This window comes from Rissa tridactyla, chromosome 5 (genome assembly GCF_028500815.1).
Source record: "Rissa tridactyla isolate bRisTri1 chromosome 5, bRisTri1.patW.cur.20221130, whole genome shotgun sequence".
NCBI classification, from domain to species: Eukaryota; Metazoa; Chordata; class Aves; order Charadriiformes; family Laridae; genus Rissa; species Rissa tridactyla.
In genome coordinates, this window is record NC_071470.1 from 74832618 (window position 1) to 74860023 (window position 27406).

The 27406-nt window shown below is 36.3% G+C and overlaps 1 protein-coding gene across 5 annotated transcripts in view; it reads right to left on the reverse strand.

Moving 5' to 3' along the window:
• LRBA (LPS responsive beige-like anchor protein) overlaps positions 1-27406 on the reverse strand; it is a 412475-nt gene that overhangs the window by 239044 nt on the left and 146025 nt on the right. For all 5 annotated transcript variants that reach the window (XM_054203497.1, XM_054203494.1, XM_054203495.1 and 2 more), the window contains one exon: positions 453-619. In XM_054203497.1, the coding sequence (XP_054059472.1) occupies positions 453-619 (167 nt within the window). The remainder of the gene's footprint in view (positions 1-452; positions 620-27406) is intronic.

The following is a 27406-nucleotide window of genomic DNA, read 5'->3' on the forward strand; positions in this document are numbered from 1 at the left end:
TAATACAAAACTCACAATTTCCCTCTAACTAAAAAAGAAGTTTGTTTGTCTGTTTGTTTAAAGTTTGGCAGAAAAGAAAACAAGTTACTAAACTGTGGTTCAATCTTGAACCAGATAATGCATCATGAAGAAAGCTAGTTTTAAGAAAATATTTACTTTTTAAAATTATTTTTCAAATAAATGATAGGGGTAGAACTGGACATTCAAAACAAATTCTGTCACGTTTTTATAGTTCTAACAAAACAGTAGTTTTCTGACATTCACCCATACTAAACACTGACACATGCATTTTACCTATTTTACATTACTGTGTTTTTAAATTTAAAAAAAACAGTGGAAAAACCTTTTTTACCTTTAAATTTGACCATAACACATTAATTCAAATCACCTGAGCATAGCTGAACACAGCCCAATTCTCAGAAATACTTTAAAACACCCAAAAAATTCTTTACCTTGGTGCAGAGCTTCCCCAGGCTCCATGCTTGTCTGTTAGAATATTGATAATTTTCTGTATTAGTTGAGTTGCAGTCACCTGGTCTCGGTACTTAGCTGCCATTATCAAATGATGACACATTTTTTCTTCTTCCCGTTTGTCTGCAGAATACTGGGCACAGAGCGACTAGGAAGAAAATAAAGACTTCATTACTTTGCATTTTAACTATATCATCCAAAGGAACTTTGAAGTATTTCATAATTAATTACTTATACACAACCCTTGAGAAGCAAGAATTAACCCCATTTTACAGGTGTGAGAATTGAGGCACTGTGCAGCTGCCCACAGTAAATCTGTCCAGAGCACCCAGCAGAGGATCTTGGTTTGTTACGAGTTCTTCAATCACATAGCACACGCGCTCTGGATTTAGCAAATGCCAACACGTTAGTAGCCTGATTACATAATAAAACATATAGGTACAACCACTTTTATTTTATAACAAAGGAAGTGAATAGCATTATAAAAACAAAGAGGCAAGTTTGAGAATACTGAATGCCAGCTAGCTGATCACTCCACTGCCATGACTCTTCATTAGATTTGGGTAGCCAACTACTTGCTGTTGTTTGTATAAATATATAATCATAAAAAATACGGAGAAAATCCACATATGTTCAGATAGACAGAAGACAAAATGCATATGAAGACTGAATCAATCTTTACCAGATGCCTTCTTGAAGTTGAGCACATTTGCAGGCCAGCATGGGAAAGTTTATTATTTTTCTACCTGTTGTACACCCGTTGTACAAACACCTTCTGTTTGCCGAGGTACTCAAAACCAAATGCTAGCAAACAAGAACTGGAAGTCAAACCTACAAACAGAACTCAAAACTACTAAATGTTCTTTGTTACAACATTTTCTTATCATTTTGGGTTTTGTTGATCTTCTGAAAATTTGTCTGTTAATACAGAACTCAAAAAAAAAAAAACGGCACCAAATTTAGCTCACCCCTTCATCAAACCACCGTACATGAAGACCCACAACAAATTCAAATATTGGTGGCAACAATGAAGGCTTTTCCCCACTTCAGCACTCCCTGTTTCTAATTTCAGTTTTCATCTGGCAATTCCACAGATCGCGTATGTCAGACAAAGCATTTCAGCCTTTGTCAATGATTGGATTATTCTGTGATCTAGTTAGTAGAATGGACACAAATGTCTGCCTAACAACAAAAAAAATTGCTTTTTCTTTGTGAAGCACAGCTGATGCAGACACTAGTACAATTATTTCTCAGAGCTTAGATAACAGCACAATATCATAATGCTTTTTATGCTTAAACCAGTAGCAATGCTTTTTCTATATAAATCTATCTATACACACAAGCATTAGAAAACTGCTGCAAATAAAAACATAGGCAGGCTACGAATGTTATTGATATATGTGTATACACAAATATATATGTGTCATATAAAGTGAGAGAAAGATAGGAAGAATGTGGAAAAAACACAAGTAAAATAAAATTTGGGGTTGTGTAGATTTTCATGTACATTAGAAAACAAAAACATACTTACAGATTAATAAATTTTAAAGACCTACTTTAACACTTGTAAATATATTTACAAATTTTCTCATAATTTTTCCCACATCTTAGAGCAATGCTCACCTGATGAGCAGACATCCAGAAGGAGTGAAGAATGAGCGGCTGACTTTCCAAGTCAATGAGACATCAAAAATTGGCTTTTGTACTCCTACATGAAGCACTCTGCCACCTCTCTTCACAAAAATATAAGACGGCTAAATCGTAGCCAACACTAAACACAATTTTTCTAGCTCTTTTTAAATACACCTATCTTTTCCAATACATTAATCTATTTTGCACCCATGATGATTCTGAGTTCTTTTCAGCACTTTGTAAATGTTTCATAAGCTGTTATTTTTAAGTTGCCTGAAAGGGCAGAATTCTAAAAACAAGTGTATAAGGTAAGCTAAGTAGTAAAATGTTTTAAAGTGCTCTTTAATGGATCCTCCTTTACAATTTGAACAGCAACTTTTCATATCTGACATAAAATCCATAGATATAAATCACATTAGAGGGTTATTCTTTCCCCATTATCAATCTCTGTCTCTTTATGGAACATTAAAGTCACATTTGACCTTAAAACATGATAAAATGGAAATCAAACTAGAATGTTTTGTAAAAGATATAATGAACTTGTACCTCTTTAAAAAAAAGTCTCTTTATGATGTAATTTTGAACGCATCCTTCATTAAATACCAACGAAGATTTTCAAAATGTAGCTGTGACATTCAAATGAAGCGAAAAATGGTATTTTATTGTCCTGACAACTTCCACAAAAACAGAATCAGCCTGTTACAAAATGGAAATGCATAGGACTCCACTTTTCAGCAAATTCAACATTTAATATGAATAGAAATTTGCAACTACCCATCAAAATTGAGAGACTCCCACATGCACCGATGCCATAAAATTGTAACATCACTACAGGAGGGACTTTTAACCATAGCACACTCCTTACAGGACATATTTTACAAACAAGAACAGAAAGAAGCTACAGTTCTGCCAAATATCTGGCACACGTGTATAGTTACTAACTTTAAGAATGGTTTGCTAGAATAATCGTACAGGTGGCTCGTCAATTGTTCAGTGGTTCCTACCCACAATATATGCCAAATATTCAGAAAAAAAAAAACCCAAACAAACAAAAAGCTATTTCTCCTCGTCCCTCTCTCAAATAATTTTTAATACAGGAGTGAAAAAAGATTGGCTTCAGCAAAAGGAATGGAGACAGACCAATCCCAAGGTAGCTGGTCACCACTAGACTGTTCTGAAAACACTAAAAAGTCTCCATTTCTCTACTGTATTTTTTGATTTTTCAGATGCCTTCAGGCTCACCTGATCCACTACTTTCAGAGATGCAATACCAGGATACTGAGTGGTAAATGTTAATACTTCACCCTAAATCCCAAGTATTCCATTTATGTAAAATAAAAATCCAGCCTGATTTCTGTTTGTGCACAAACTCAAAAATATATTTTTACAGTTTTGTTTCTTCTTTATTGTTTGATCTCTTGCACTTGCAATATGCACCTTGTCATGCTTGAATATGGTTTTACAATTAGATATACAGTTGCATGCAAATGAATTTGTCAAACCTTCCTTCCACTAGTCCTTTGGCCTACATAATTTTTGTTATCTGTCTGGGCAAGTGTGTAATGTAAGTATAATCACAGAAGCACTGCAGTCACACTCACGATGAAACAAAAAATGCTGAAAGGAGAAAAACGTATTTTCATATATACACTACAGAGGTTATCTACAAAAAGTCTTAAATTCAGTAGCTGTTAAAAGTTTTACAAAGGGGAAGCGTATTAAAGCAGAATCCTTTGACACAGCACAGAGCAGAGGAAAGACCCTTGTTCTCTACCCCTTCATCCAGGACGGAACAGAAACCTCTTTCCCATTATCACAGAGTGGAACAGGGTTTTTTCCTCTCTCCCGTTCCCTGCTTGGACAAGTCTGCAGGCTATTTGAACATGTAGGTTATCTGAAGATTTATTTTTAAGGAACAGTAATTCTAAAGGAGCACAAGGTCATCCAAAAGGCAAGTTATAGATATGAAAACACAATACATTCTGTATGCAGGAAATATTCCAGAAATACTACTGCAAAATACTGACAAGGTGGATTAGTCTATTTTGCCTGCCTATATTTCAGTGGAGGATTGATCTAGTGTTTTCAGAACTATTTTATCTTTGATCTTTATAAAAATGTCAAGTAAAAGATTTCCTCTGCATAGTACCATCTGCACGTGCACCTCTGCAGTCCCAAAATTCTAATGTAATGCTTTCTATAAACTCCAAAGAACTTTAATAGTGTAGGGGTTTTAAAAGCAATATTGCACTTTTTTACTTTTATTCTTCAACTCAGAGATTACTGAACTCTTTTACATATACCAGTTCCTTTGCCTAATTTGGCTAAAAGCTACTTGCTTTGTGAACGACCTGTCTCAAACGGTGTCATTTAAGAGGAAAAGTCATCCATAAGATAACGCACAGTCTTGCCACTAATGCAGATTCCCTACAAATAAGGATATTTTCGTAAATGAAAAGGAAGGAGCTCCTCAATCCTCTGTTTTCACAGATCTTTGCAAGATCTTTGCACTTGACCTCTGACCTGAGGTTTAAAGTCTGGACTAAAAATGCTACCCAGGGAAATCTTACAAAGACTCCTGAATAAGACTTAGAAAAATGAAAGCTTAAAACCTCAACAGCGAACAGAAGTCAACCAATGACAACGTCTGACAGCCACCGTCAATTCTGAAGTGATGCCTCTGTCATCCAACGACTCAAAGTATTGATTTCTCTCAGCATGAAAAAAGCTTAAGCCAATGAAATAGATATAGCATCATCCCCCCGATAATAGCCATCAAGGTTAACACCAGCAGAACACTTATCAAAGTATCTCTTCTATTTCTTCTTGTTTTAATGGACTGAACACAATGCAATGGCTTCTCATCTCTGCAACCTATAGTTTTCCAAACCTCATTTATCCACTTTTCTAGCCTTTTATCTGATTTGAAGATTAAAAAGAATCTGCATCTAAATCAGATGTTTGTAACACAAATGGTGAGGGGGGAAAAAAAAGAAAAAAAAAAAAAAAGAGTGTTTTTTGTAGCCAGACATTCCTGGTGGAAAAAAAACTCCATGCATTTAAAAATCACAAGAAGGGGAAAAGAAACGCGCAGTTGACTTAGATCACACCAAACACAGACTAGTAAAACTATGGTCATGACCAGAAAAAAACCTACCACAGTCAATTTGGGTTAGTGATTAGAGAGAAATGCAAGGATCTCAAGAGACATCTGGTTTTAATCTGTGCTGGGTCAACAGCTTTATTTTTTACCTTTAAGTCTCACAGTATTAAGCTTTAGTAAACACAACCAAACACTAGGCAACAGCACTTTTACTGAGATTCATCTTTTAAATGAACGCAATTTAGTAGAGTAGGTAAACAAAACAAACTAACAAGAGTTCAACTGGATATAAAAAACAACTGACAGGATAAATAAATAGTAAAGAGCAGAGACCAACAGCATCAGATTTGTTTTGCAGTATCTATTAGTACCATCGACTTTTTTTTTAATCTTTTTCTTTGATGCTTATCTAATTGACATGGTTTGTGTTACAGTAGAACCCTTGGATCACAGTAGAAGACAAAGCTTTACACAAACAAGTAAGAGCTCTTACTCCTAGCTAGAAACTGGCATTTGCTATACGTGCCCCGTATCATTCCAATATTCTAACTCTCTGAGCATCACTGCTAACCATTGCCATAAACAATATGCAGCGACAAATGTTCTTCTTAAGCCTAAGATGACAGTTCTTACTGTACATATGCCCAAACGCTTTGCATTCAAAGCATGCACTAGGATAGACACTTTACTCCCTCTCTCTTCTGCAAATCCAGGTTATGTCTGCATTCCCTTTATACTGTTCTTGTTTTAAAACACGCCAAGGTCCCAAAAACATTACACTTGGGCATTAAATTTGAGATCCTTTGGGTCCACATCTTCCAAGTACAAGGCATTTTTCGGGCTAGAAATAATCAAAGTACAATTCCCCTATGCTCTAGAAACAGTAAAGCTCAGCACTTCTGCACAGGTGGCTCTGTGCTCTCAGATTAGATATTAAGCAAAGAAGGAGCCAGTGATAATCTTTTAAGCCATTTCCCAACCACACTGCACCAACCTTGTGACATTCCACTGCTTCAACACCACCACAGAGATTAGGACTGTATTCACTGAAGAACTTCCAGGTCAATGCAACAAATGAATCATATCTGTGAACAACTTCTGGAACCAACAAACTCCATTATTTTTTAAGGATCATCCACTCTGTCCGACAACTGAGACATATACTTACATAATCTAAGGATTACGCTTAGTGAGGGCCAACTTCAAGTTGCACTGCTCTGATTTTTCATAACTGTTGGGTAGTTGGTTTTGCAATCTTTTCACAATGACATTTCTACACAACTTAAGTTTTAAAAAGGGGGTAAAATACCTTTTAATCAGGTGAAAACATGTATGCAAGTCTCAAAGTTGTCTAAATACAAAGAATTCTATTGCTTCAACCAAAGCAAAGCAGTATTTGATTGTTATCTTGTCTGTAACCACTAGTTAAAGATGCGTGAGCAACTTGTTACCGCCAGAAGAGGAATATAGTATTTAGTTCCCAGTCTCCAAGGTGCAGGGGAGACTGTCCTAGAGAACCGTCCCAATTCTATTTTCAATGCTCCCCAGTTTTTCTTTCTGTTTTTCTCTTATTTGCAGGCTCTTTCTCATATTACCACCCAAACTTCACCTTTTGTTCTTGTTGTTAGTACCTTAATCTAGCAATAGAATCGGGACACTTCCTCCACTCTGTATAGTATGAACACTAAGCAAGGGAAATAGTTATCATCCGCCACAATGGTGGTGCTGTCAGCTCAGGAAATATTTGCCAAATAAGTCTTGCTGTGGCTTTCAATCTATTCTTCAAGATCTTGTGAAAATCTTTGTATGACCAGGGGCCAGATGGCACATTTCCAATAAACCCCAAGAAATCAAGAGTCTGAAATGTCCTCATTCACTAACCGTGATCACCACCTCTCCAACTGCCTTGTTCCACTGAGGCACAGTATGGACCTCTGTTACCTGTAAGGCAGGTAGAAAGTAGACCAGCTATTTTGGCCCCGGCAGCCACATAATTACTTCCCTAGGATTCAGATTTCCAGACACCCTACTGCCAGCACAGTTCTTTTACAACTTAGAGCACCAAGACTTGGCACAGGAGTGACGCCTGAACAGATTGAAAGTCACATGCAGTTCAGATGGCACAGATAAACCTTAAATGAAGTCTCAGAGAGAAGGTAACACACTCTATTGAGCATTTTTGAACAATGCAACTTACTACTCAAGAAGCCCTTAAAAGTACTATATAAACAGCAATTTTTCCCAAGTTTTGTGTCAGATGAATTCTGAATCATTTTTCATAATGAAAGGGGCAAAAGGTATATTTGTGACAGTGGGGAAACAATAATACCTCAAAACATGGAAAAAATTGAAATTCTCAATGAAATAAAAAGAAGTGCTGTTTTTCAATGTTTTAATTCGGAAACATTTTGCCAACCTTCTTTTCCAAAAGAAAAAACATATCTAAATCTTAAAATAATTCAACCTCTGAGAGCACAAAGAATGGAAAAAATTAGCCAGAATGATTCAGATAAGCAGATAAACCAAAAGATAATTTGGAACCTTATTACAAAATTCCCTTTACCACTTTAATCTATAAATGTGGCTTCAGCCTTTGGCTATAACAAAGTGAAAGGCATCTGCACAAGTTAAAATTCTTTAAATTCTATAATTACCAAAGACACAGCTATAAATACTTAGGTCTATTAGCATTTAACATGACATGTTAATTGTCTCAACACCTACTTTACAGGAATGTGTACTGCTATATAGGACTCTCTTTTATTATTATATAAGAGCTTACATTCATATTATATGTAGAACACAATACAAAAATGATCAACCTACCTCTGTTGAGTTTGTTATTTATTGTTTGATATTCCTGCTGCATCACACTAAACTTTCCTTATAAATTTGCAGAACACATGCAAAGCAAACGAATTTCCAGCCAAAATCTCTACATAAACAGTTTCCAAGATTATGTAAAGTTCCAGATTTCCAAAAGACAGAAAGATTAGCCCCTTGAGATATCCCTGCAGCCTGGGGTCTGTGTTTCTATTTCTATTTCCTACATAGTTTCTCTCAAGCACTTTTCAGCTTCCCCTGGTTAGTGTCTTGGTTTGAGAACACAACTCTGATTTTAATCCAGGAGCTTCAGAATGTATTAAAATATACCAACTCATGAACAAAGAACAGAAGAATCACATTAATTTGAAATAACAAGACATTTAAGCATAATAGTTTCCCATCTTGCTATGACTGGTTGCATGCCAATGACAAGCGCATCTCTAACAAGCCTCAGTACATCAGATACCAAGTTGGTTTCAGACCTGACTGGGCTCCTTAAGATCTTACTTATGATGCTTAACGAATACAAAAAAAAAAAAAAATTGTAGTTTGCCTTTCTATAACTTTGTTCTGTACCCTGATAATAGAATCAAAGGCACGTTTTGAAAGTATTCTAGTCTGCAGTTTAGTACTTTAGTCTAGTCCTAGACATTAGGAACAAAGAGAAACATACCATCAGCACACAATAAAATCAATGTATACACAGGGATACATAATGGTAATTAAGGCAGATTTATGAACTAATCTCCTACCATTCTGCGCCAGCAACAGAAGGAGCTTTAAAAGCGTTCTGTGCCATATTTGGCAAACCTTTTGTGAAACCTCGGCTATGAAACATTCAGACACGAACACAAACTCACGACGCAAAAGGTAACCCATCTGTCCTTCACCAGCTCCTATCATGCTTGCTCCAAGAGCTAATTCAGTGGACTTGATCTCTGACAGTTCAGGTTCTTTTCAGCCTCTCACAATGGACAATGATCACTTTGACTGGCACATATCCTTGAGCAACACTGCTAAATAGGACAAACATGTTTGCTGGCAAAGTATTTCCTTCCCGCACATAGAAAAAAGGTGCCTTTAAGCCACTGCACCTTCATCTGTATCTGCAGAAACATTTTAATTCATTATTAAGGAAAAGTATTAAGGGTTGCTTTTTTTTTTGTCAGAGGAATTTCAAATTACTATCAGAGAATCTGTGAAAAAAGAAGGATTATATGGGATTTTATTCGAAAGTAAATAATAATAAAAATAATAAATAAAAATAATTCAAAAATAACACACTCAGTGCTGGTGATTCACAAGTTTCTAATAACACTCCAAACTTGCTCTTCAAGACAAACTAAGATTCTTGAGAGGTTTATTTTTTGGGGAACCAAGTATTTTAAAAGCAGGATATTTTGATTAAGATGATGAGGAAGTGGCAAAGATTTTAAAAAACAATAATCCAGAAGCAAATGGGAAGGATTCTTAAAATATGGTATTATATAGCAGTTATTCTTTAAAATCATTCCTAGCCACTTACTTTGGAAGCACGCTAAGTAGTCACAATCCCAGCTTTAGCTTAACCTCTGCCTTAACTTAAAGCCTCCTGTCAGAATTCCTACAGCATCAAACTATGAAAAGCAAATTATTTGAACTTTTTTTCCCCTCTCCTTTTTTCAGTAGTCTACATTTTGTATTTCATTCCAACAAGCGTATGAGTTTTTTTCCTTTGTGATTGGTTCCCATGCACTTATGTAACACAACTTTGAAATTTTGGAACAGCATGAGATAGGTATGAATAGGTTTGGTTTGTAATTAACATTTTTTATTCAGGAAAAGTTCTACTGCCCTTGAAAGGCTGACGTTTGGCTCTAAAAATTGTTGCCGGAGGATAATTTAAATTTATTTTTAAAACTGTGTGATTTTATTGTCCATAAAAAGACAGCATTTGAAATATTCTGACTATTCAAAGTATGAGAAGACAACAGTCTCTGCTTTAATTTATAGCAGTCTAAGTTAAAAACACTCATTCACACAACTCTAGATCCTTATACTGAGCGATATGGAACAAAGACTAAAAATACTCCATAACAATTGCTTTAAAATTTATATTTTTCTTGCTCTCTTGGTTTAAATGAAAAGACTGCAATGATGCAAGAGTCAGTATTGCAGTTACCACAGAAGCTACCTTCAGAGAAATGAAGCACTATGTAACACCAGTTTCTACTGGCATTATCCTTTACGTTGTCAATATTTAAACCAAAACAAAACTACATAAACATAATTCATTTACATAATAAGAACATATAAGTTTAATTTCATGAGTTTTCTGTTTATTTCGCATTTCAATATTAAATACCAGAACTTGTGAAATGTCCTAATCCAAAGCTCTGATGTTCTTGTCAAGTTTTATTTTTGGCTTTGTTTCAGTTCAGCATGCAAGGTTTTTCTGTCTGGTTTGCTTTTTTTTTTAAATGGTATGAGGGTGTTTTCATACTACCCCTCGATAACAGTTATCAGCATTTGTTACAAACAGCTGAACTCATGGGCATTGGTGTAACGGCACAAAACAAATTACACAGTACAACTGCACAAATCCTGCTTAACTAGATTTCGCTAATTGATTTTAATTCAGTGTAAAATAATAAACTCAATACTTGGAGCTTATTAAGTTTAGAGCAGAATAGCCACGCAGGATAAAAAAGCAACACAAATTTTGTATATTTTTAAAACAAGAATCATAGATTTTATGTGAATTACAGTACACTTGTTAACATTATCGGTATTGAAGTACAGTGACTAAACAAAACCACCAGCTTCCACCAAGCATACACAAAACCGAAAGAAAGTACTGAAATGATATAAAACATTATATAAAACACATGTAAGTGACAGCTACTGGACATACCAAAGAGCCACGTAACAACACTTCTCACACACTTTAACAGCTTCAGTTACACTCTAGCCAATAATCTACCTCTGTCTACTTCTAATATTCCAAAATTCTGAGTAGCTTCGAACAGCTGCCATTCAAAACTAACCTGAGAAACATTCCTCCCTCCTCTGCTGCTGACTGTATGAAATTGCCTTGCAAAACAGTGTTGGTCCAATGCCACAATGGGTGATGCTGGCTTCAAGGCTATCAACAACTGCTTAGAAATAAGCTATCTGGGGTTTCTAACAGGCAGTATAGGAAAAAATAAGCAAAAATATTTCAGAAGTCAGAATATCTGCCTTTTTTCTTCTGTCTGTGTGGGCCCTGGCCACCCTCCCCTGCCACCCACCATGGCTCTTCTCATGGTGGGTGGCAGGCTGGAGATGCTTGGTGAGGTCCTGCCCAGGAGGCTGTGGTACTGCAGTGGGTGCCCAACTTACCCCTTGTGGGTCACTGCCAGCCCTCGTGCCACCCTGACAGTGTCTTGTAAGTCTCTGGTCCCAAGCTATGACAAAATTTGTTTCACAATTGCCATATATTGCCTATAATGTAGTAACCCATCCAATAACTGAACATTTTGCTTGCTTTGTCTGTCACCTCTCAAATATTTCTGAGGCAAGAATTGGCATCGGTCATGAAAGATGGAATCTCAAACTGCCCCAAGGGCAACACTCAATTCAGGGTAGTTGGATGAGATTTAAATCTCAAGTTTCTGCAAACACAGGCAGGAAAGAAGGATGGAAGGAGTACGGACATCTCTAAATCCATTATGCCATAACCTTGGCATTACTATTTAGACCCAGAATTTGTTCTAACAAAGTTTTGACAAAAAACCTCAGTATCTTGTCACTAAGGCACAAAGAAACAAAAAGTGTAATGATGACCAAAGCCCTTGCACTGCTCATCATTATAGTCACTACCATCACATTCCAAGCCCTGCTTCCAAGAGATATCTAAATCTTTTCTTTTAAGATGTACAGAAATCCTTGAAGATGCATTTTCTAAAAAGTGAATTAATAACAGGAACCTAGAAATGTGAGCAGGAAGAAGGTTGGAGGGAGGGCAGTATCAGGAACCAGATCTTCTTCCTTGTGTGAAACAGAGCAGCGAGGACAATTTGTTTTTGTGAATGGTAGGGCTTTTTAAGGATTGACTCTGACACTTCCAGTAGGACTTCAGATTAACAGTGAAATCCAGAGGTCTCTAAGTCACTTGGCACCTTCTCTGACACAAGGATCATCTGAAGAGCAGCTTAACTGCCTGATAGATCTTCCTTTTCATGATCTAAGACCACCTCAAAGGGACTGACTCAGTTTTCTCCTATTTAGGTCAAAGGGAAAAATCAGTAGGTGGACTCATTCCATAAAGACTTCTAGAAAAGAATCAGATAAAGCAGGAAGAGAGAGAGTCACAAAATCTATTCTAGTGATTCCCATTTAAAAGCTGATATAGGAAAGTTAAGATGAAAAGCTGGACTGCAAAGCACTGCGATAGGAGTAGCAATGTGAAAGGATCTTTTAGATCCTGTTAAGAATTCTGACTAGTGCAGTTTTGTTCCCTTTCCTGGAAAGCTGTATAGGTCTACGCAGGAATAAAAGGCTACCTTTATAAAATATTAGAAATGCCACCCTTGGCTGGGTGTGGTTTTACTGTTTTCCACCATTTCCCTCCCTGGATCCCAGACAGACTTCAAGCCCTATCTACTACAAAATAAAAATCATTTTAGCAATTTAATCGTAAAATCCTCCTCATGAAGGTATTTATGTCATCTCAGTCACTATGCTGTATTCAGAACAGAGCATTCTCAATGCAAGGCTGACGCTTTCACTGGAATGAGAAATACCAATTCAGGATAAACTATTACACTAGATGCCATATTTTGCACAACTTTCTCCTCATAACATTCCAATAAATGAAAGAGAAAAATACTCTATGTGACTAAGAAATATAGGAAACACTGAAAACCTTAACTGCAACTGCCTTCAGGCTCTACTGATGAACTTTTTTAAACACCTCAGTATCTTAATGCGTATGTTTTACTATGGTTTACTTCCCACATTGCCCCAAAGTTGATTTTCATAAGCCACCTTCTTGAACATCAAAAAATAAAGCTGCATGAATCAAAATTTGCCATGCCTAAATGAGAAGACTGTGTTAACTACAGGATGAGACTATGCATACTATGATTTGAGTGCAAACAAGAGAATGACCAGTGTACTTACACAATCAAGAAGCCATAGGTCAAGACACGGAGCTACTCAAACTATGGACTAGATTTTCAATACCGACTTTTATAAGGTCAGGTATGCTATGTCTTTTAGGCACATACAACCTGTTCTGGGGTTGCAAATAAATCTAACATTAAGACACGTGTTCTCCCTTTTTTTTATAGAAATATCAGCGTGCAAGTACTTGGGTAAATTCTCCAGATAAAAGATGGATTTTACTTTCCAAAGCTGATATGGGTCAGAGTTTTAAAAATGAAATCTTTTGGAGGATACACATATAACCACATTCAGCTACATTCAGTAGTTTAATGGATCAATAAAAGAAAACATATTGCAGGTACAAAAACTTGTACCTGGTTATGTTTTTGTACATACATACAGCTGCAGAACGAACTGGCTTCATAGAGTCACTTCTAAGTTTTAATTTCAATCATCAGACATTATTTAAAAAAAAAAAAATGTAATTTTTACAAGTAATGCAAACAATAACATCCTAATACCTGTATGCACCAGTCTACCCTGGTAACGTCAGAACTGCAGAGGTTTGACACGAAATCCAGCTACAGTCAAGTGAGATGGGCTTTAGCCCAACAGCCTGAGCTCAGGTCAGTCATAAGTAGTATTTGCAACTCAGGTGCCTTTGCTAGGAAAAGTCAAATAAGAAAACAATTAAACTTGCAGAAACAGAACTAGAACATAGGGAAATATTTTACGGTTTTGTGACCTCTTTCTCCAATTCCTGTTACAAACAAGCTTTTCATCCAAAATAAAATGAAATTGTATCTGAGCAAATATTTAAGACTACTGACAGAAGACTGTCAAATACATCTGGGCTACAAATGACAATATGTTGGATCAAAAGTTAACACCCATTTAGCAATCAGATGCATATTTCATCCTAATGAAGGCCTGAAAAGAAGAGTTCACTTTATTCTGGATGCAGGTATCAAAGCAGATCTCACAAAGCAACACAGGCGCATCATCTAAGGATCTTTTTCACATTAAGAATCCTATTAGAAGGAAAACACTAAAAGGTAATTGAATTTCCCTCAGTTATCTTCATCTCTGTCAGCTCCTGCTACAATAACTTACTCTCCAGAGCAGAGATAACTCAATTCTATCCAGCAAGCATATGTTATGAATCTCCAAAGCAAACTTGTCTAAATCATTCTGGTCTTCTATCAAGGTTGGCTGTGGATATGAACTCTGACAGAAGGCAAACAAATTTATTTTTATCTTTTCAATAATTCACTTCCCTGTGCCTTGATGGAAGAATCTAAAGACATAAATGTTTCCACTAATTCTGGAATTATAAAGACTGGTCAAAAATATTTTATCTGGAAGTTAATGCTATTAAAAACTGTTTGATTCACCATTCTGTTTTATCAGAAACAAAAGAGAGTGTTACAGCAGTTTCAGATTCCTGTAGGTATACAAAAACTAAAACCATCATCTCATGCTAAATTTGCCATTTTTTCAGAATGGTTTTGACATTTATATTTTCAGCTTCAATAGAAATGTTGACTGTACAAATAATAACAACAGAAGTATACTCTAACTTTTTATTTCATCAAAGCTCTTAAAATATCAATAAGCACAAATTGTCCACTTGTGAGCAAACTACTTTGATTTAAAAAGTAACATTTTAGGAAGGTATAGTGACTTACCTAGAACAACATTACAAAAGAAAAGCAAAACATAAAGCAGACAAAGGAAGGGTAAATGACAAGAATCAGAAAAGCTACTACTGGAAGGAGAGGAGAGAAAACATTAGATAAGGTTCTGGTCAAACTAACATTAACTGTACAGTTCCTGTCAGTTTGTGATCGTTTCAGGCTGTTCAACACATGTTAAAAAAAAGTCTGAAGAATAAGTGAATAATGAAGTGACAAAGTTCATTGCTGATACTAAAATCTTCAGAGTTGTATATCGTGAAGGAGCTATAAGGAACTGGAGGCGGAGACTGGAAAACCAACTCACCGTGGTAGTAAAACAGCACAGGAACTTCAGTACAGATAAAAGAAATGTAGGAAAGAATCTAATTTTAGATATAAAATTATGGACTCTGAGTTGACCTTTATCTTCACTCCTTTTTACCATAATGAGATGGTATTATCACTGACAGTTCAATGAAACTGAACTAGTTTCATAGTTCTATGAAAACATCATCTTGGTACAGGACAATCAACAAGCATGGAGGAATCGAGTAAAGAATTAGGAACCACTGAGAAGAGAACAACACAGAAAACATTGAGTATTTATAAATTCCTGGTGTGCCCACATCTGGAATGCTGGGTGCGGTTTTGGGTCTTCCATCAGCAAATATGATAGAACTAAGAAGCATTTTGGAAAGATTCAGAATTGGAATAATGCCATAGAAGAAATAACTATGTAACAGTAGGATTTTTCAAGATGGGCGAAAAAAGACAACTCAGGAGGGATAGGAGAATTCTGTAATATCATGTGGTATAAAGAATCCTTCCTAGGTGAGTTTGCATGAATGGGTTCTATAGATTCTTACAACATTAGATGGAGATAGTCACCAGGAAAAAGCAGGCCAAAAAGACGGTGCATGCTGAAAAGGTTGCGTGTGAAAGTTTCCCAGGAGCTGGTAAACTCTAGGGACTGTTAGTCTTGTTGAAACTGCAAAATATGATCAGTTCAGAATACCACAAGTCTGCTGAATCTGTACACCACCACTAGCACACACCAGCACCAGCAGGAGGTTGTATGACTCACACAACATCCAAGAGAGTGATACAAACAAGGAATACAGGATTGTATATATGACCCTCATGAAGCAAAGGACCTTCTGCAGGAACTTCTGAAGCTATTGGAATGCCGGTAAAACCCTTCCCAACTGTAAGCTCCAACTATAAGTGTGTAAGTGATGGCATTGTGTGAAGTTTTCAGCTATTAACAGTAACAGCTTTACTCTATTGATTACAACAGTATAATGTACAGAAGGTGTTCTAGGAAATACTGGTTGTGATCTGTGTCTCCCCTCCAATCTGACTCGCTACCAGAGAAAAGGCATTTTACAATGCAAGAATGAAACTAAGATGCCAGTAAAATTTGCAATTAACTCAGTGAAATTCTTAGCAGAAGCCTATGTGGATTCAAAGTTTCACTGGGCAAATGGGGGAATCCCTGAAGGGCAACTAAGCACACAATCGTAATTTCTGGCAAACAAGAATCGGAAGTCCCTGAACTTCAAATTGCAGAAAGGTGGGAGTGTATTCTGGGAAAGTGTTACGATGTTTGCCCTTTTAATAAAGTCTTCCTTAAGTATCCACTGTTTGAGATAGGATAATAGGCTAGATAATGGACTTATCAATGTGATTAGTCTTGCTCATCCATGTTCCAGTAGGAATCAATCTTCCAAGAACAGACACAGAGCAGAACTACTAGGATGACCCAGAGCATGCAGACACCACCTTGGAAGAAAAAAATCCTAGAAGAATAAAACTCATTTATCCTAATAAAACAAGGTGATGTGATAAATAAGAGATTAAAAAGGTAAATTAAGAAAAACTAAAGAAAAAAGACTGGTGAAAATAATCACATAATAACAAAGAAATATATGCTGAATATAAATAAAAATAAATTAGAAAAAGTTTACAACTACAACAGTAGAATATTGAAGTCCAACCTATCATAGTTAGAATAGTTAGAAAAAACACCTTTGGGTACTCAGACCCTGAAGAAAAGTCACTTTTGTGACCTTGTCAGCACCAATATCAGAATTATTTTAATATAATGTCTTTCTCATTTAGATCAAACCAACTCACAATAAAGCACATACTGTCACCAGTGTTCTTTCTTCAAAGCTGAACAAATCCTAACGCTGTTGTTAAAAAGGTACAGAAATAATGCAAATTATCTTTGGACAGATATTTCAGAAGAAAATCTCCAATCAAGCACAATAGGATTATTTGCTTTGTTAATGCTAGAAATTTACACTCTATATACGCTGTATTACTTCAGTCAAGAGTATTTTAGAATCACTGCCTGGCACAAGCTACCATAAAAGTCAGTACATGAATAATAAACAAGGTAAACACTACTGATTTATTTTTCATGAATAGGTGAGAACAACAACATTTCTGATGGGAACATCTAATTTGAAGCAAGAAATTTCTTAGCAAGCTAGCTTAGTTTTCATAATCTGAGCATAAAAAGATGCAGCAAAACATGGAAAATATTTTTATAAGACAACACAAAAACTGTATAAAAAGATACAATATTAGGGGTTCAAAGAAAATGTATGCCATCCATCAAAAGGCTTTTTAAAAGACCAAAAAAAGCTGGAAAGGTTAAACTGCAGAGAAAGAAGGCTGTAAGAAAATGGCATTCTTTTTCATGAAGTCTGTTCAAAGAAGGAAAACAGAAAAATATGTCAACTATGGCATGTTCGTTTTAAAAACAGAACGAAGCAGGCCAAAAGAGTTTGAGGAACACTTGCATAAAGGCATAAAAGACAGTAATAAATTATTTTTCTAACAAATCAGGAGCAGTAAAACCCGTTAAAGTATCTCTGTAGACCTAATAGAAGATCAAAGGATAAAAAGAGCTCTTAGAACGCAAGACCACCACAGAGAAGGGCTAGCAGAGAAGTTATAAAATAAAACTGACAAGTGACCAACTGCTAGGACCAGACAGTATTCACTCAGGTGATCTAGAAGAACTTGCGGATGAACGCAGTTGGGACATCAGCTACAGTGCTCTTGTTCAAACTGCCTCAATGCCAGAAGAATCAAATATCCCAAATGGACTCCTCTGGAGGACAGCAGGGAATTATATGGCAGTAAGTCTGAAATTTATAAAAGGCAAATTGGTAGCTGTGTTTAAAGCAAAAAGCAAGCAATGGAAAAAAACACACTGGCAAGAGTCATCATTGCTTTTGTAAAGGGAAGTCATGCTTCATTAGATTTCTTTCAACAAGCCACTGGAGACACAGACAAGAAAGATCCAGTTCATAAAGTCCACTGAATGTCAAAAAGATACTTAAAGAAAGGCAGGATGAGGTAGGACATATAGGAACATCCTTATGTTGACAAAAATTGATTAAAACAAAGGAAATGGGTTTAAAAAAAGAATAGCTATTCTTCAAAGTGGAGAAAAATCACCAATTGAATCCCACTGTGATATTAAATGTATTTGGAAATGACCAGACAGTGGAAGCGGTGTCAAATTTTGCTGATAGCTCTAAGTCAAGGGAGTAAAAACAACAATCAAATGTGAAAAATGCTAATACAGTGACCAGGAGAGATAACAATAGGTGAAATTCATTCAGAGAACTGCAAATCTTTGTCCAAAGTGTGATCCCTGCTACCTGAGTAGAACCAAGGAAGCAGCCCTATATAATTACACTGCTCTTACACTTGTCCCTAGGCACATACTATTCATCTCTGCTAAAAACAGAATACTGAGTTGGATGGACTTTTGGTCTAGTGCAACACAGATGCTCTTGAGTCTCAGCAAACTCTCCATCTGTGAAACAAAATAACACTATTAATGTAGATGAATAAAAGAAGGCATGCAATTTCCAAGTGGATTGTGTTAACATCCTAAATGATTTTGGATTTTGAATGCTCTAAACGAAGTTCAAGTTATTCAAGTTTATTGCCAAATCGTTTCCTACTCCAGAAAACTGGCAGAAACCTTGGCTCTGTAATACCCTAATAACTAAGAGATGTTCATCTGAGTATTTGAGTAATTCCCATCACAAGTCAGTATTCACAAACAATTATCTGCAATAAGTGGAACTTACCTATATAAATCCTGCACATGTAAATATAGGACCAGATATTCATATTTCTGTATCTGTTTTCCTAACGCATGACCATTTAGAAGTAACTCATTAAATCATTGCTGTGGAAGAGATATTCCACAGTTAGATTACTACATTTTACTTACTTCTTACTGTGTATAATTTTACTTTAAGACTTATTTTTTCAAAGAAGTTAAGTAACAAGTTTTAAACTTAGAATTTGTAAGTAAAAAGAACAAACAGAAAGCAATCTGGATAAAACACTGTTTAGACATGACCTTATTTTCGTTGATGAATCTTGTAAGCATGCACTAATTGTTATTCTGGATTTTGTGTGGTATTTAGCTAACTAGTGAGATAAATGATTAAAAAAAAAACCCCAAACCAAAAGCAAAACCAACCCATCCTGTCAGCCTTATAATTACGGATTTCACACCAAAAAAAAAAAAAAAAAAAAAAGTTGAGATGCACTGCCACAGGAAAAGATAAATTCAAAAATTAATGTCTGTTCCCAGTCTAGCAGAAGATAGATCACAGCAGAAGAATACAATACTGCTCTCCCTTCTTCTAATTACCCCATTTCCCTCATGCCTCTGCTGTTTCAATTCATCTGTTAAAGCAGCAGGGCAAAATTATAAAACATAAGTGATTACAGGAATTGAGTCTTTGGCATTTTTAGGTTTCCAGGGTTTACAAATGCTAAAATAAGAAGAATTCCAGAGCATGTTCTGCCAAGACTTCCAGAGCCATGGAGAGCAGATTAATTAAGATCATTGATAGTCTTTAGTGAAAATAATCAGCTGTAACAATACTTACAAGAGGGGGTAACAAGTTTTTAAAACAAAGGAGTTTATCATTCACAGGAAGTGAAAAACAAGTAGATGTGTTAGATATGTGAAAGAAAAAAGGCCATAAAAAGTTAAAATCTCATACAGATAATATTGTAACATGCTGTGCAGAAAAGACTCGTGCGTTCCTGGATTTTTTTTTCAAATTACACTTAGTATGTAAATGAAATATAGTATATATTATAAAATGTGGAAAAGATTCCACAAGATACTGCTAAACAATAAGCATTAATTACAAAGCAATAAACTTCATTAGCATCAGAAAAATGAGACTAGATTTTTTTTTAATATGAAATAGCTACAGTTATGAATCCATTTCATTTCCATATTCATTATGATTTGAAAGCGCCAATAATATGTTGGTACTTACTAGATTTGATTCTTCATATAGTTTGTCTCATAATTTGTCAAAAATATTATCAAAAAATGGTAATTTTTTGAAACATTACTTCTTGTTTCATCAGAAAAGTCTATAAGAGAGAGTGGTTCCAAAATGAATTTTCTTTCAAGCTGCTTCAGAAACAATATTATTATGAAACAATATGATACCTCTTAGACATATTTCTGTAATATATTTTGATTTAAAATTGAGATGTAACAAAAAAAAAAAAAAATGTCTCAACATTCCAGTGCGAATTTTCATTCCTTCTCCTTCCATTGCTTATTAAAGCATCGTGGTGAAAGAGAAACCACAATTTTTCACTCCTCCTTTCATAATCAGGCAATACTGTATCCCAACACTTCCCAGAGCACAGTGAAAATGTTATACTGATCAAACCGAAAAAGAACTTCTCATTTCAGTATCCTTTGACTCATGTGAGACAATGAATCCTAAAAATTGCCACCGCAGGAATATGAGAAATTTAATTTTCTAGTTTGGGACTTGTCAACATATTGCAGCAGAACAGAACTAGTTAATCCTCAATTGGAAAAAAAATGGTCTTCCATGCTGGGCACTCTGTTGAAGAGTTTATAATACCTCAAAAAAAATATTTAGAAATGAAAGTAAAAATTTTTATTCCTTCTACCGACAGATGGTGCTATAATGCCTAACCTGCACAATGCAAAGAGCAGCATTTACTTAAAAATCTAAATTTGAGAGAGAGATAAACCCGTTCATAACGAAATGTGTAAAGCCTTATTTTTCTGTAAGGGTACTTCTAACTTCCTTTGGGTTGCCACATTACATTTTTGCAGTCTTACGGACTTTTGGTCACGTTACTACAGGATGCCTACAACTAGCGCTTCCCATTATCTTCACATGTTCTGCAAAGATTCATTGCTGATAACCCACACTACTAGACAGAATACCCATTGAAAGCATTCCAAAATCTTTTGTTCCAATAAGTAAGGTCATTACCATTAAGTGCGTTGAATAACACTTCACATAAAAAGATGTTGTAAGAGTCACAGAAAGATTATTTGATGCCTAAGTTCTGTAACAAAGCAGCCTTAATTAAAACCACTGGAAAATTGTATGGAGAATAGGGACCCAGTCAAAGATTAAAACTTTCTTTCCGATAGTAACTGTTACATACAGAAATAACAATCATCTACAGAAACTACAAAGACACCAGACACCAAATACCTTTTCATAATTCTTTCAATGGCTCTCAAACATTCTCTTTGACTTATGGGTATTCTGCCACAATTGATTTGCAGTACTTTTTAGTTACTTCCTCTGACACAAATAACATCTTCTAACATTTAATGCTTAGTACACCAAAGGGGAAAAGGTGCAGAATACACAAGATTATCAATCAACAGAACCACTGAATTTCGTTTTCTGCCAAGGAAACAAAAGGCAAATAGCTCCATCCAAGTCACTATTGGAACGCCTGCCTAGCCTTGCATCTTATCTCTGTCAAGGCAATCCTTGTATTAACATTAGAGATTCGCTTCTCAGCATGAGCCGTGAAGTAAAACATTCAGTTTATTACACACAGCCTATAAATTGATGCTGAATAAGAATTAAAACTGTGAGAAGTCCAAGTCTTCCGCATGAAAAAACATAACCGAACAGAAAAGGGCAACAAATTTTACAGCAGCTGGAAATGCTAGATTTAATTATCGAAGAGAAATCATGCAGAGAAGTTAGCTGCCTAGCATGATTTATAACAAATGCAAAGGGAAAGTCACATGAAATTCTCAGTTAATCAACAGAATCAGCCAATAACAAGAAAGCCAGCATTTTGTATTTTTACGAACAATGAGAATTTGAAAAAATAAGTCAAAAAATTCACAGGAACGACACCACACGTTTTTTAAAAAGGCACTTTGAGGAGGCAGGTTAGTTTGTAAATTACAGCAGCAGTTACATTTTACTGAAAAAATTACCAAAGTGTCCGCTTTCATCACAGACTCAGAATGAAGAATCCTTGTCCACCCATTCTAGAAAGTTTTTTGAAAATTGTCGTATTGCACTGTCCCTTGCTCCTCTACACACACTCGTGACATGCAACATTATGAACGGTTTTGTTTTTCCCTCCATTTTCCTATTCCTTCATGTGAATCTTCCAGGCAAAAAAACCTCACATTGCTGGAAGAATATTCATCAAAAATGCTTTACACAAGCATTGAGATATGGTATCACAGATTTTGGTCAAAATTGAGTAGTGCCATCCGACAGCAAACTAAATCTTCACTAGAAAGATGAAACACCCTGATGCTGGAACAGACCAGGCCTAAAACACTTGCAGGTTTACATATTTAGAATTCTATAAATATGTATATTCACACACAAATACATAAAGAGATTTATATAAGACAGGATGCATAACCAAGGCAAGGGGCACTCCTGTCATAAATTATAAAATAAAGTCAATTAGAGTACAAAATTCCCTCCCCCTCCTCACACCAAATCCAATTATTCTTGTAGGCCCGACTCCGCAGCAGTCTGCACACATAATCTAAGACACAGTGCGAATCACCACATATTTCAAGGTCATTTCTAGAAAGCAGTTTAGGTGGTAGCATGAAACCAGTTGTTGGAATTCTGTCATAAAGAGCTTCCTTTTCAGGATTTTCAGCTCTAGCTAACACTCAGGGTGAGATTTTGAAAAATGCCTAAGATGCATATAAATCCCAGGGACGCTGGACAAAACTTAAGGTTGTAAGGCTGTAAGTTATGTTAGGAATGCTCACATTTCCACATTCACTGTAAAAGCGTGTACTTCACTGCCACCTCACTAGAGAAATGAGCGGCATATTGCTTCGTCAGGCTTCTTCCAGGCCTAATCACACTGTAAAACGGGTTAAGTATGTCTCGGGCCTCCCTGTGACCTCCCCATATGTCTACATTCATAGAAGTAACTACTTACACAGGTAGCAGTGAAAACATAAGTGAAGAAAAGTTCAGAAGAAAAAAAAAAAAAAAAAAAGAGAAATAAAAAGGTTTACCTTTGTACTCAGCCATAGAAGAACCTCTCACAACCAATCCTTTACCTCCAAAGCAAATTTTTTTCTGTCTTTTTTACAACACCAGCTTAGAGGAAAGACATCATAACTGGTTTGCTCATAATTTGTTATGTTACCTATATTATCTCCTATTTAAGAAAAAAAAAAGGAGTGGCCAGGCACCAAAAAAGAAGACTTTTCTGTCTTTATCCAGGCTGCGAAGTTGTAATATAGGGCCCTCTAGAGAGGGTGGGAGATGGCACCGTCTGTGAGGCTGAGCACCTCCATTTTGAAGAAGCTTCTGGAGCACGGGTCTGCAATGCAAATGGAGGCCAAGGCTCCTGACAAAAAGGAACAAAGAGAAAAATAGCCAAGCTCAGATGACAGATACCCTTCTTGCCACCAGTCGCAGAAGAAGGGGATGTGCAGATTTTGCTGCTGTTCAAGACACTTTATTTGAAGTTTCTGAAAGAGAATTGCCTTGAGAAGACGTAGGGAGGAGAGAAAAGATTTAAATTAAAAGGACTTGAAAGGAAATCTGTCTCACCCAGGCACTGAGTTTCCTGCATATCTGAAGTTACAGCACAAACTGGATCGGTATGCAAAAAAAACAAAACCCCACCCTTGCTTTAGAGACTCTCTGTGCTTTTGGTCCTCGTACTTTATGGAAAGGATATAGACACTTTCCTCTCAATGTTCTGACCAACGCAGGGTCCCACCATGTGGAGACTTAGCAAAGAAAGGCCCAATCAGACCTTATGCAGCAAAGTAAACACATACCACATTTGCTGCTGCTTCTCTGTCTCCTCCTGGCTGTGAAAGAACTGACAGGTGAACACTTCTCAGTCCATTTCTGGAAGGAAACATCTGTCCTGTACTTGTGATAAATTAAGAACCAAATAGGAGAGGTACCTTTCCCTATGGACCTTGTGAAACTTTTAAAATGTCACATGACAAATACTTTCTTGCATCACATTTCTAAAGCGCGGTTGTTCAGCACAGCAGTGCCTTTCCTAGGTTTTTCCTTCCTGTTCCAGTGACCATTCTTACCCCACGTATAACCAAATACTATACAATAGTATATAACTACAGAACTCCGTTGTGAAGCTCATCTAAATTTCCCATTGCTTCCTCCTGCCTCTATATGCCCCAAATACCAGACTTCAGTTTTAAATGATGACAAGATATTTTGCCTTTTATTTTAAAATTGCCCTTGCCTTTCAAAAAAAAAAAAAAAAAAAAAAAAAAACAAAAAAAGGAAATTTTATATGACTAGATTGCTCTGTCACCATGGTGCAAACCTCTCCAAAATTTGACACGCACATTGCAAGGCTCACCTTTGTCATGACTTTTAGAAATGGGAGAATTAAAACCAGGTAGCAGTAAACATACTACAGATCTCTCAAAAGAAATTTAGGGGTTGGATTTTTGCTGACCCAATGTTATCACAGAATATTTCATATGTAATCTGAAACACCAGAAATGCAAGTCTGAAGAAAAATGAAAAGCGAGTAACGGTTCTTGATGCATTTCTCATCTGTCTCTGGATCTTTATCCCTCACTCAACCAGCCTCATCTCCTTTCTCTCCATAGCTCAGGTGTCTAAGCTTTCTTCTGATCTGAACCACACAGGATCATCCCAACCATTTTTTTTTAAAAAGTTGCAGCTGCACAACTAGTAATTTCCACAATCACAAAAAGCTTTTAAATGTGATCAAAGCCGCATTTGCATGTCACATTCTTCAGGGCAAAGTGTTACAGGATAGCCCTATTTTCTGAGGAATTGTTTAATCTTTTCATTGTACACAGGATCTGCTCACTTTCTTCAACTATCACAGCAGGAAAATTCCTTGTCTTAGGACATTATTGGAGAAAAATATTTACATCAAATTTTAAAATTAATTGGAAAAATTCACAGCAGAAAAATCACAACACTGTTTACTGAAGACATAAGCCCTGGTTACGGCAGTCTCTGAGCTGCAGATCTCTATATGGTAAGAATTTAGGAAAGCGTAGCCCATCTGCTTCCTTGTACAATTGCTCTTTCCAGGACATACACTATGGCAGATGGGATATTGCATTCAGTGGACTGACCAGGCAGAGCCTCTCTCATGACTGGAAGAATACCATCTTCATTCCAACTCATTTCTCAAGAATAGATGGAAGACGAAGGAGCAAATCAAGGAAATAGGTGCATGTAGGCGACCAAACCACACCAGTCAGGCTAGTGAAAATAATCTTTAGCTTAGTGCTCATCACCTGCTACTCTGCTTCCTTACAGAAGCTCAAGTTGGAGAAATGAACCAGACCAAAGGCTTTATCAATTGTTTTGAAGGTCCTTTTTCTGTTATTTGCAAAGTCCTTCCTGTCACACGCCTGCAAGTGTGTCATGACACAAGTGTTAGGATCAAAACAGAGACATCAACATCCACAACCATTCATGCAATGGGAACATACCCAGCAATTGCAATACACAGCACGCCAGCAGCCCAACACAGCACAGATCTGTTCCCATTAAGTGATCGAATAGCTCCAGTCTAGTCAAGTGACAGATCCATTTCTGGTCACGACAGAATGGCAAGCTTTCTATAGCCCTGAGCACCACTTTAAAGAAGCTACGAGGAACACCACGGCTAAAAAGTACCACTGTGCTAACACAAGTCAAGCACACTTGACAGGACACGTGAAAACCACACCATACCACGGATGGATGAAACACAGTAGACAGGGATTTCTGGTTGTTGATGTGATACCTGCAGATTCGAATGAATGTGACGAATGGTTCCCCTGTCCACAAAAGAAACGTAACACTGACTGAAGTCTGCCACAGACCTCAGTAACACTAGCTTCAAGAGACACCAGGTTTGTTATTTAAGCATTTGGTAAAATCCAATAGTTGTATATCCTCAATCTGCACACCTGCAGAAGTGATGCTAGATCTAAGTTTTTCTGACACAGTAACAAACCTAAACTTGATAAACAGACTGCGCTATTTTAGTACACTAGCTTCTGTTAAACTTCAACCTGATGAGTTAAACCCCTTGAGCCATCACATTGAGATAGCACAGATTCAGAACAGCATCAACTTTAAAAAGTATCAGCCAACTCTTATCCTAGAGAGTTGTCACAGCAAAACTCGGAGCTATATTAAAAATGTAAGTTGATGCTCAGTGTAAATTTCTTCCAGACATCGTCAAAAGGTGTCTTGAGACTGAAATAAGGCTAACAGTGAAGTTGTCACTAAACAACTGTATTCATTGATAGCCCGTGTTTACATGACAGAACCCTTTATTTCACACAGATTTCCCACATACATGCACACCTCTGTGAATAGTTTGCACCTGAAGAAAAAAAATTGGGCTGTTCATCTAATCAATAATGCCATGTCATGCATGGAGCTTCTGCATAAATCCAGAGCAAAAGATGCCAAGCATGTCCCACTCCAATGATTATCAGGCAATGAAGTAAAAAGATGCACTTTTCATCTCCACAGGACTGTCGCCAAACCCTTGATGTAATAAATGAAACATCCCTGCTATTTCACCATTGCAAAATGGTACTGTAGATATCTTACAACATCTCTGTTTGCAGAAGGGGGGAACTAGCTCTAGATGAAGTGCAGATATGTTATTAAACAACGCACAGCTTGAATCCTGGGGCCAACACAGATGACCTTTAGAACATAAGCACTGCCTAAGACAAATATGCTTTCATCTTTGGGGAGTATTTTTTCAAGTAAAGATTTAAGAGAAAAACAGTTTAGAAATAAGTTAAGCACAAATGTGCCTTCAATCTCTTAATGCATCATTTTAAAAACAAAACCACAAGTAGTATCACATGTCAGAAGAAAGACTAAGTACTATTTAAGCAGAATATTAGTGAATTTAGTGAGATTTAGCTTCGTTTTCATTTAAACAACCCAATAATTAAAGAACAGAGAAAAGGGATACATGATATAACAGAGATACAAAATTGGAGGTATGACTGAAGTGATTCAGGCAGAGACACTTGTATTTTCATTACTAAGTCTATAAAAACAAAGACCATTATTTCACTTTAAAATCCCTTAAGTGGGATGAAAATACAAGAAAATAACAAAACCACACTGAGGCATGTAAAACATAAGAAAAACGGTTTTAGAGGCGGATTAAGTGAAATAGCAAATGATACGAAAAAAGTAATGTATTGCACTTAACAGGCTGTTATCAT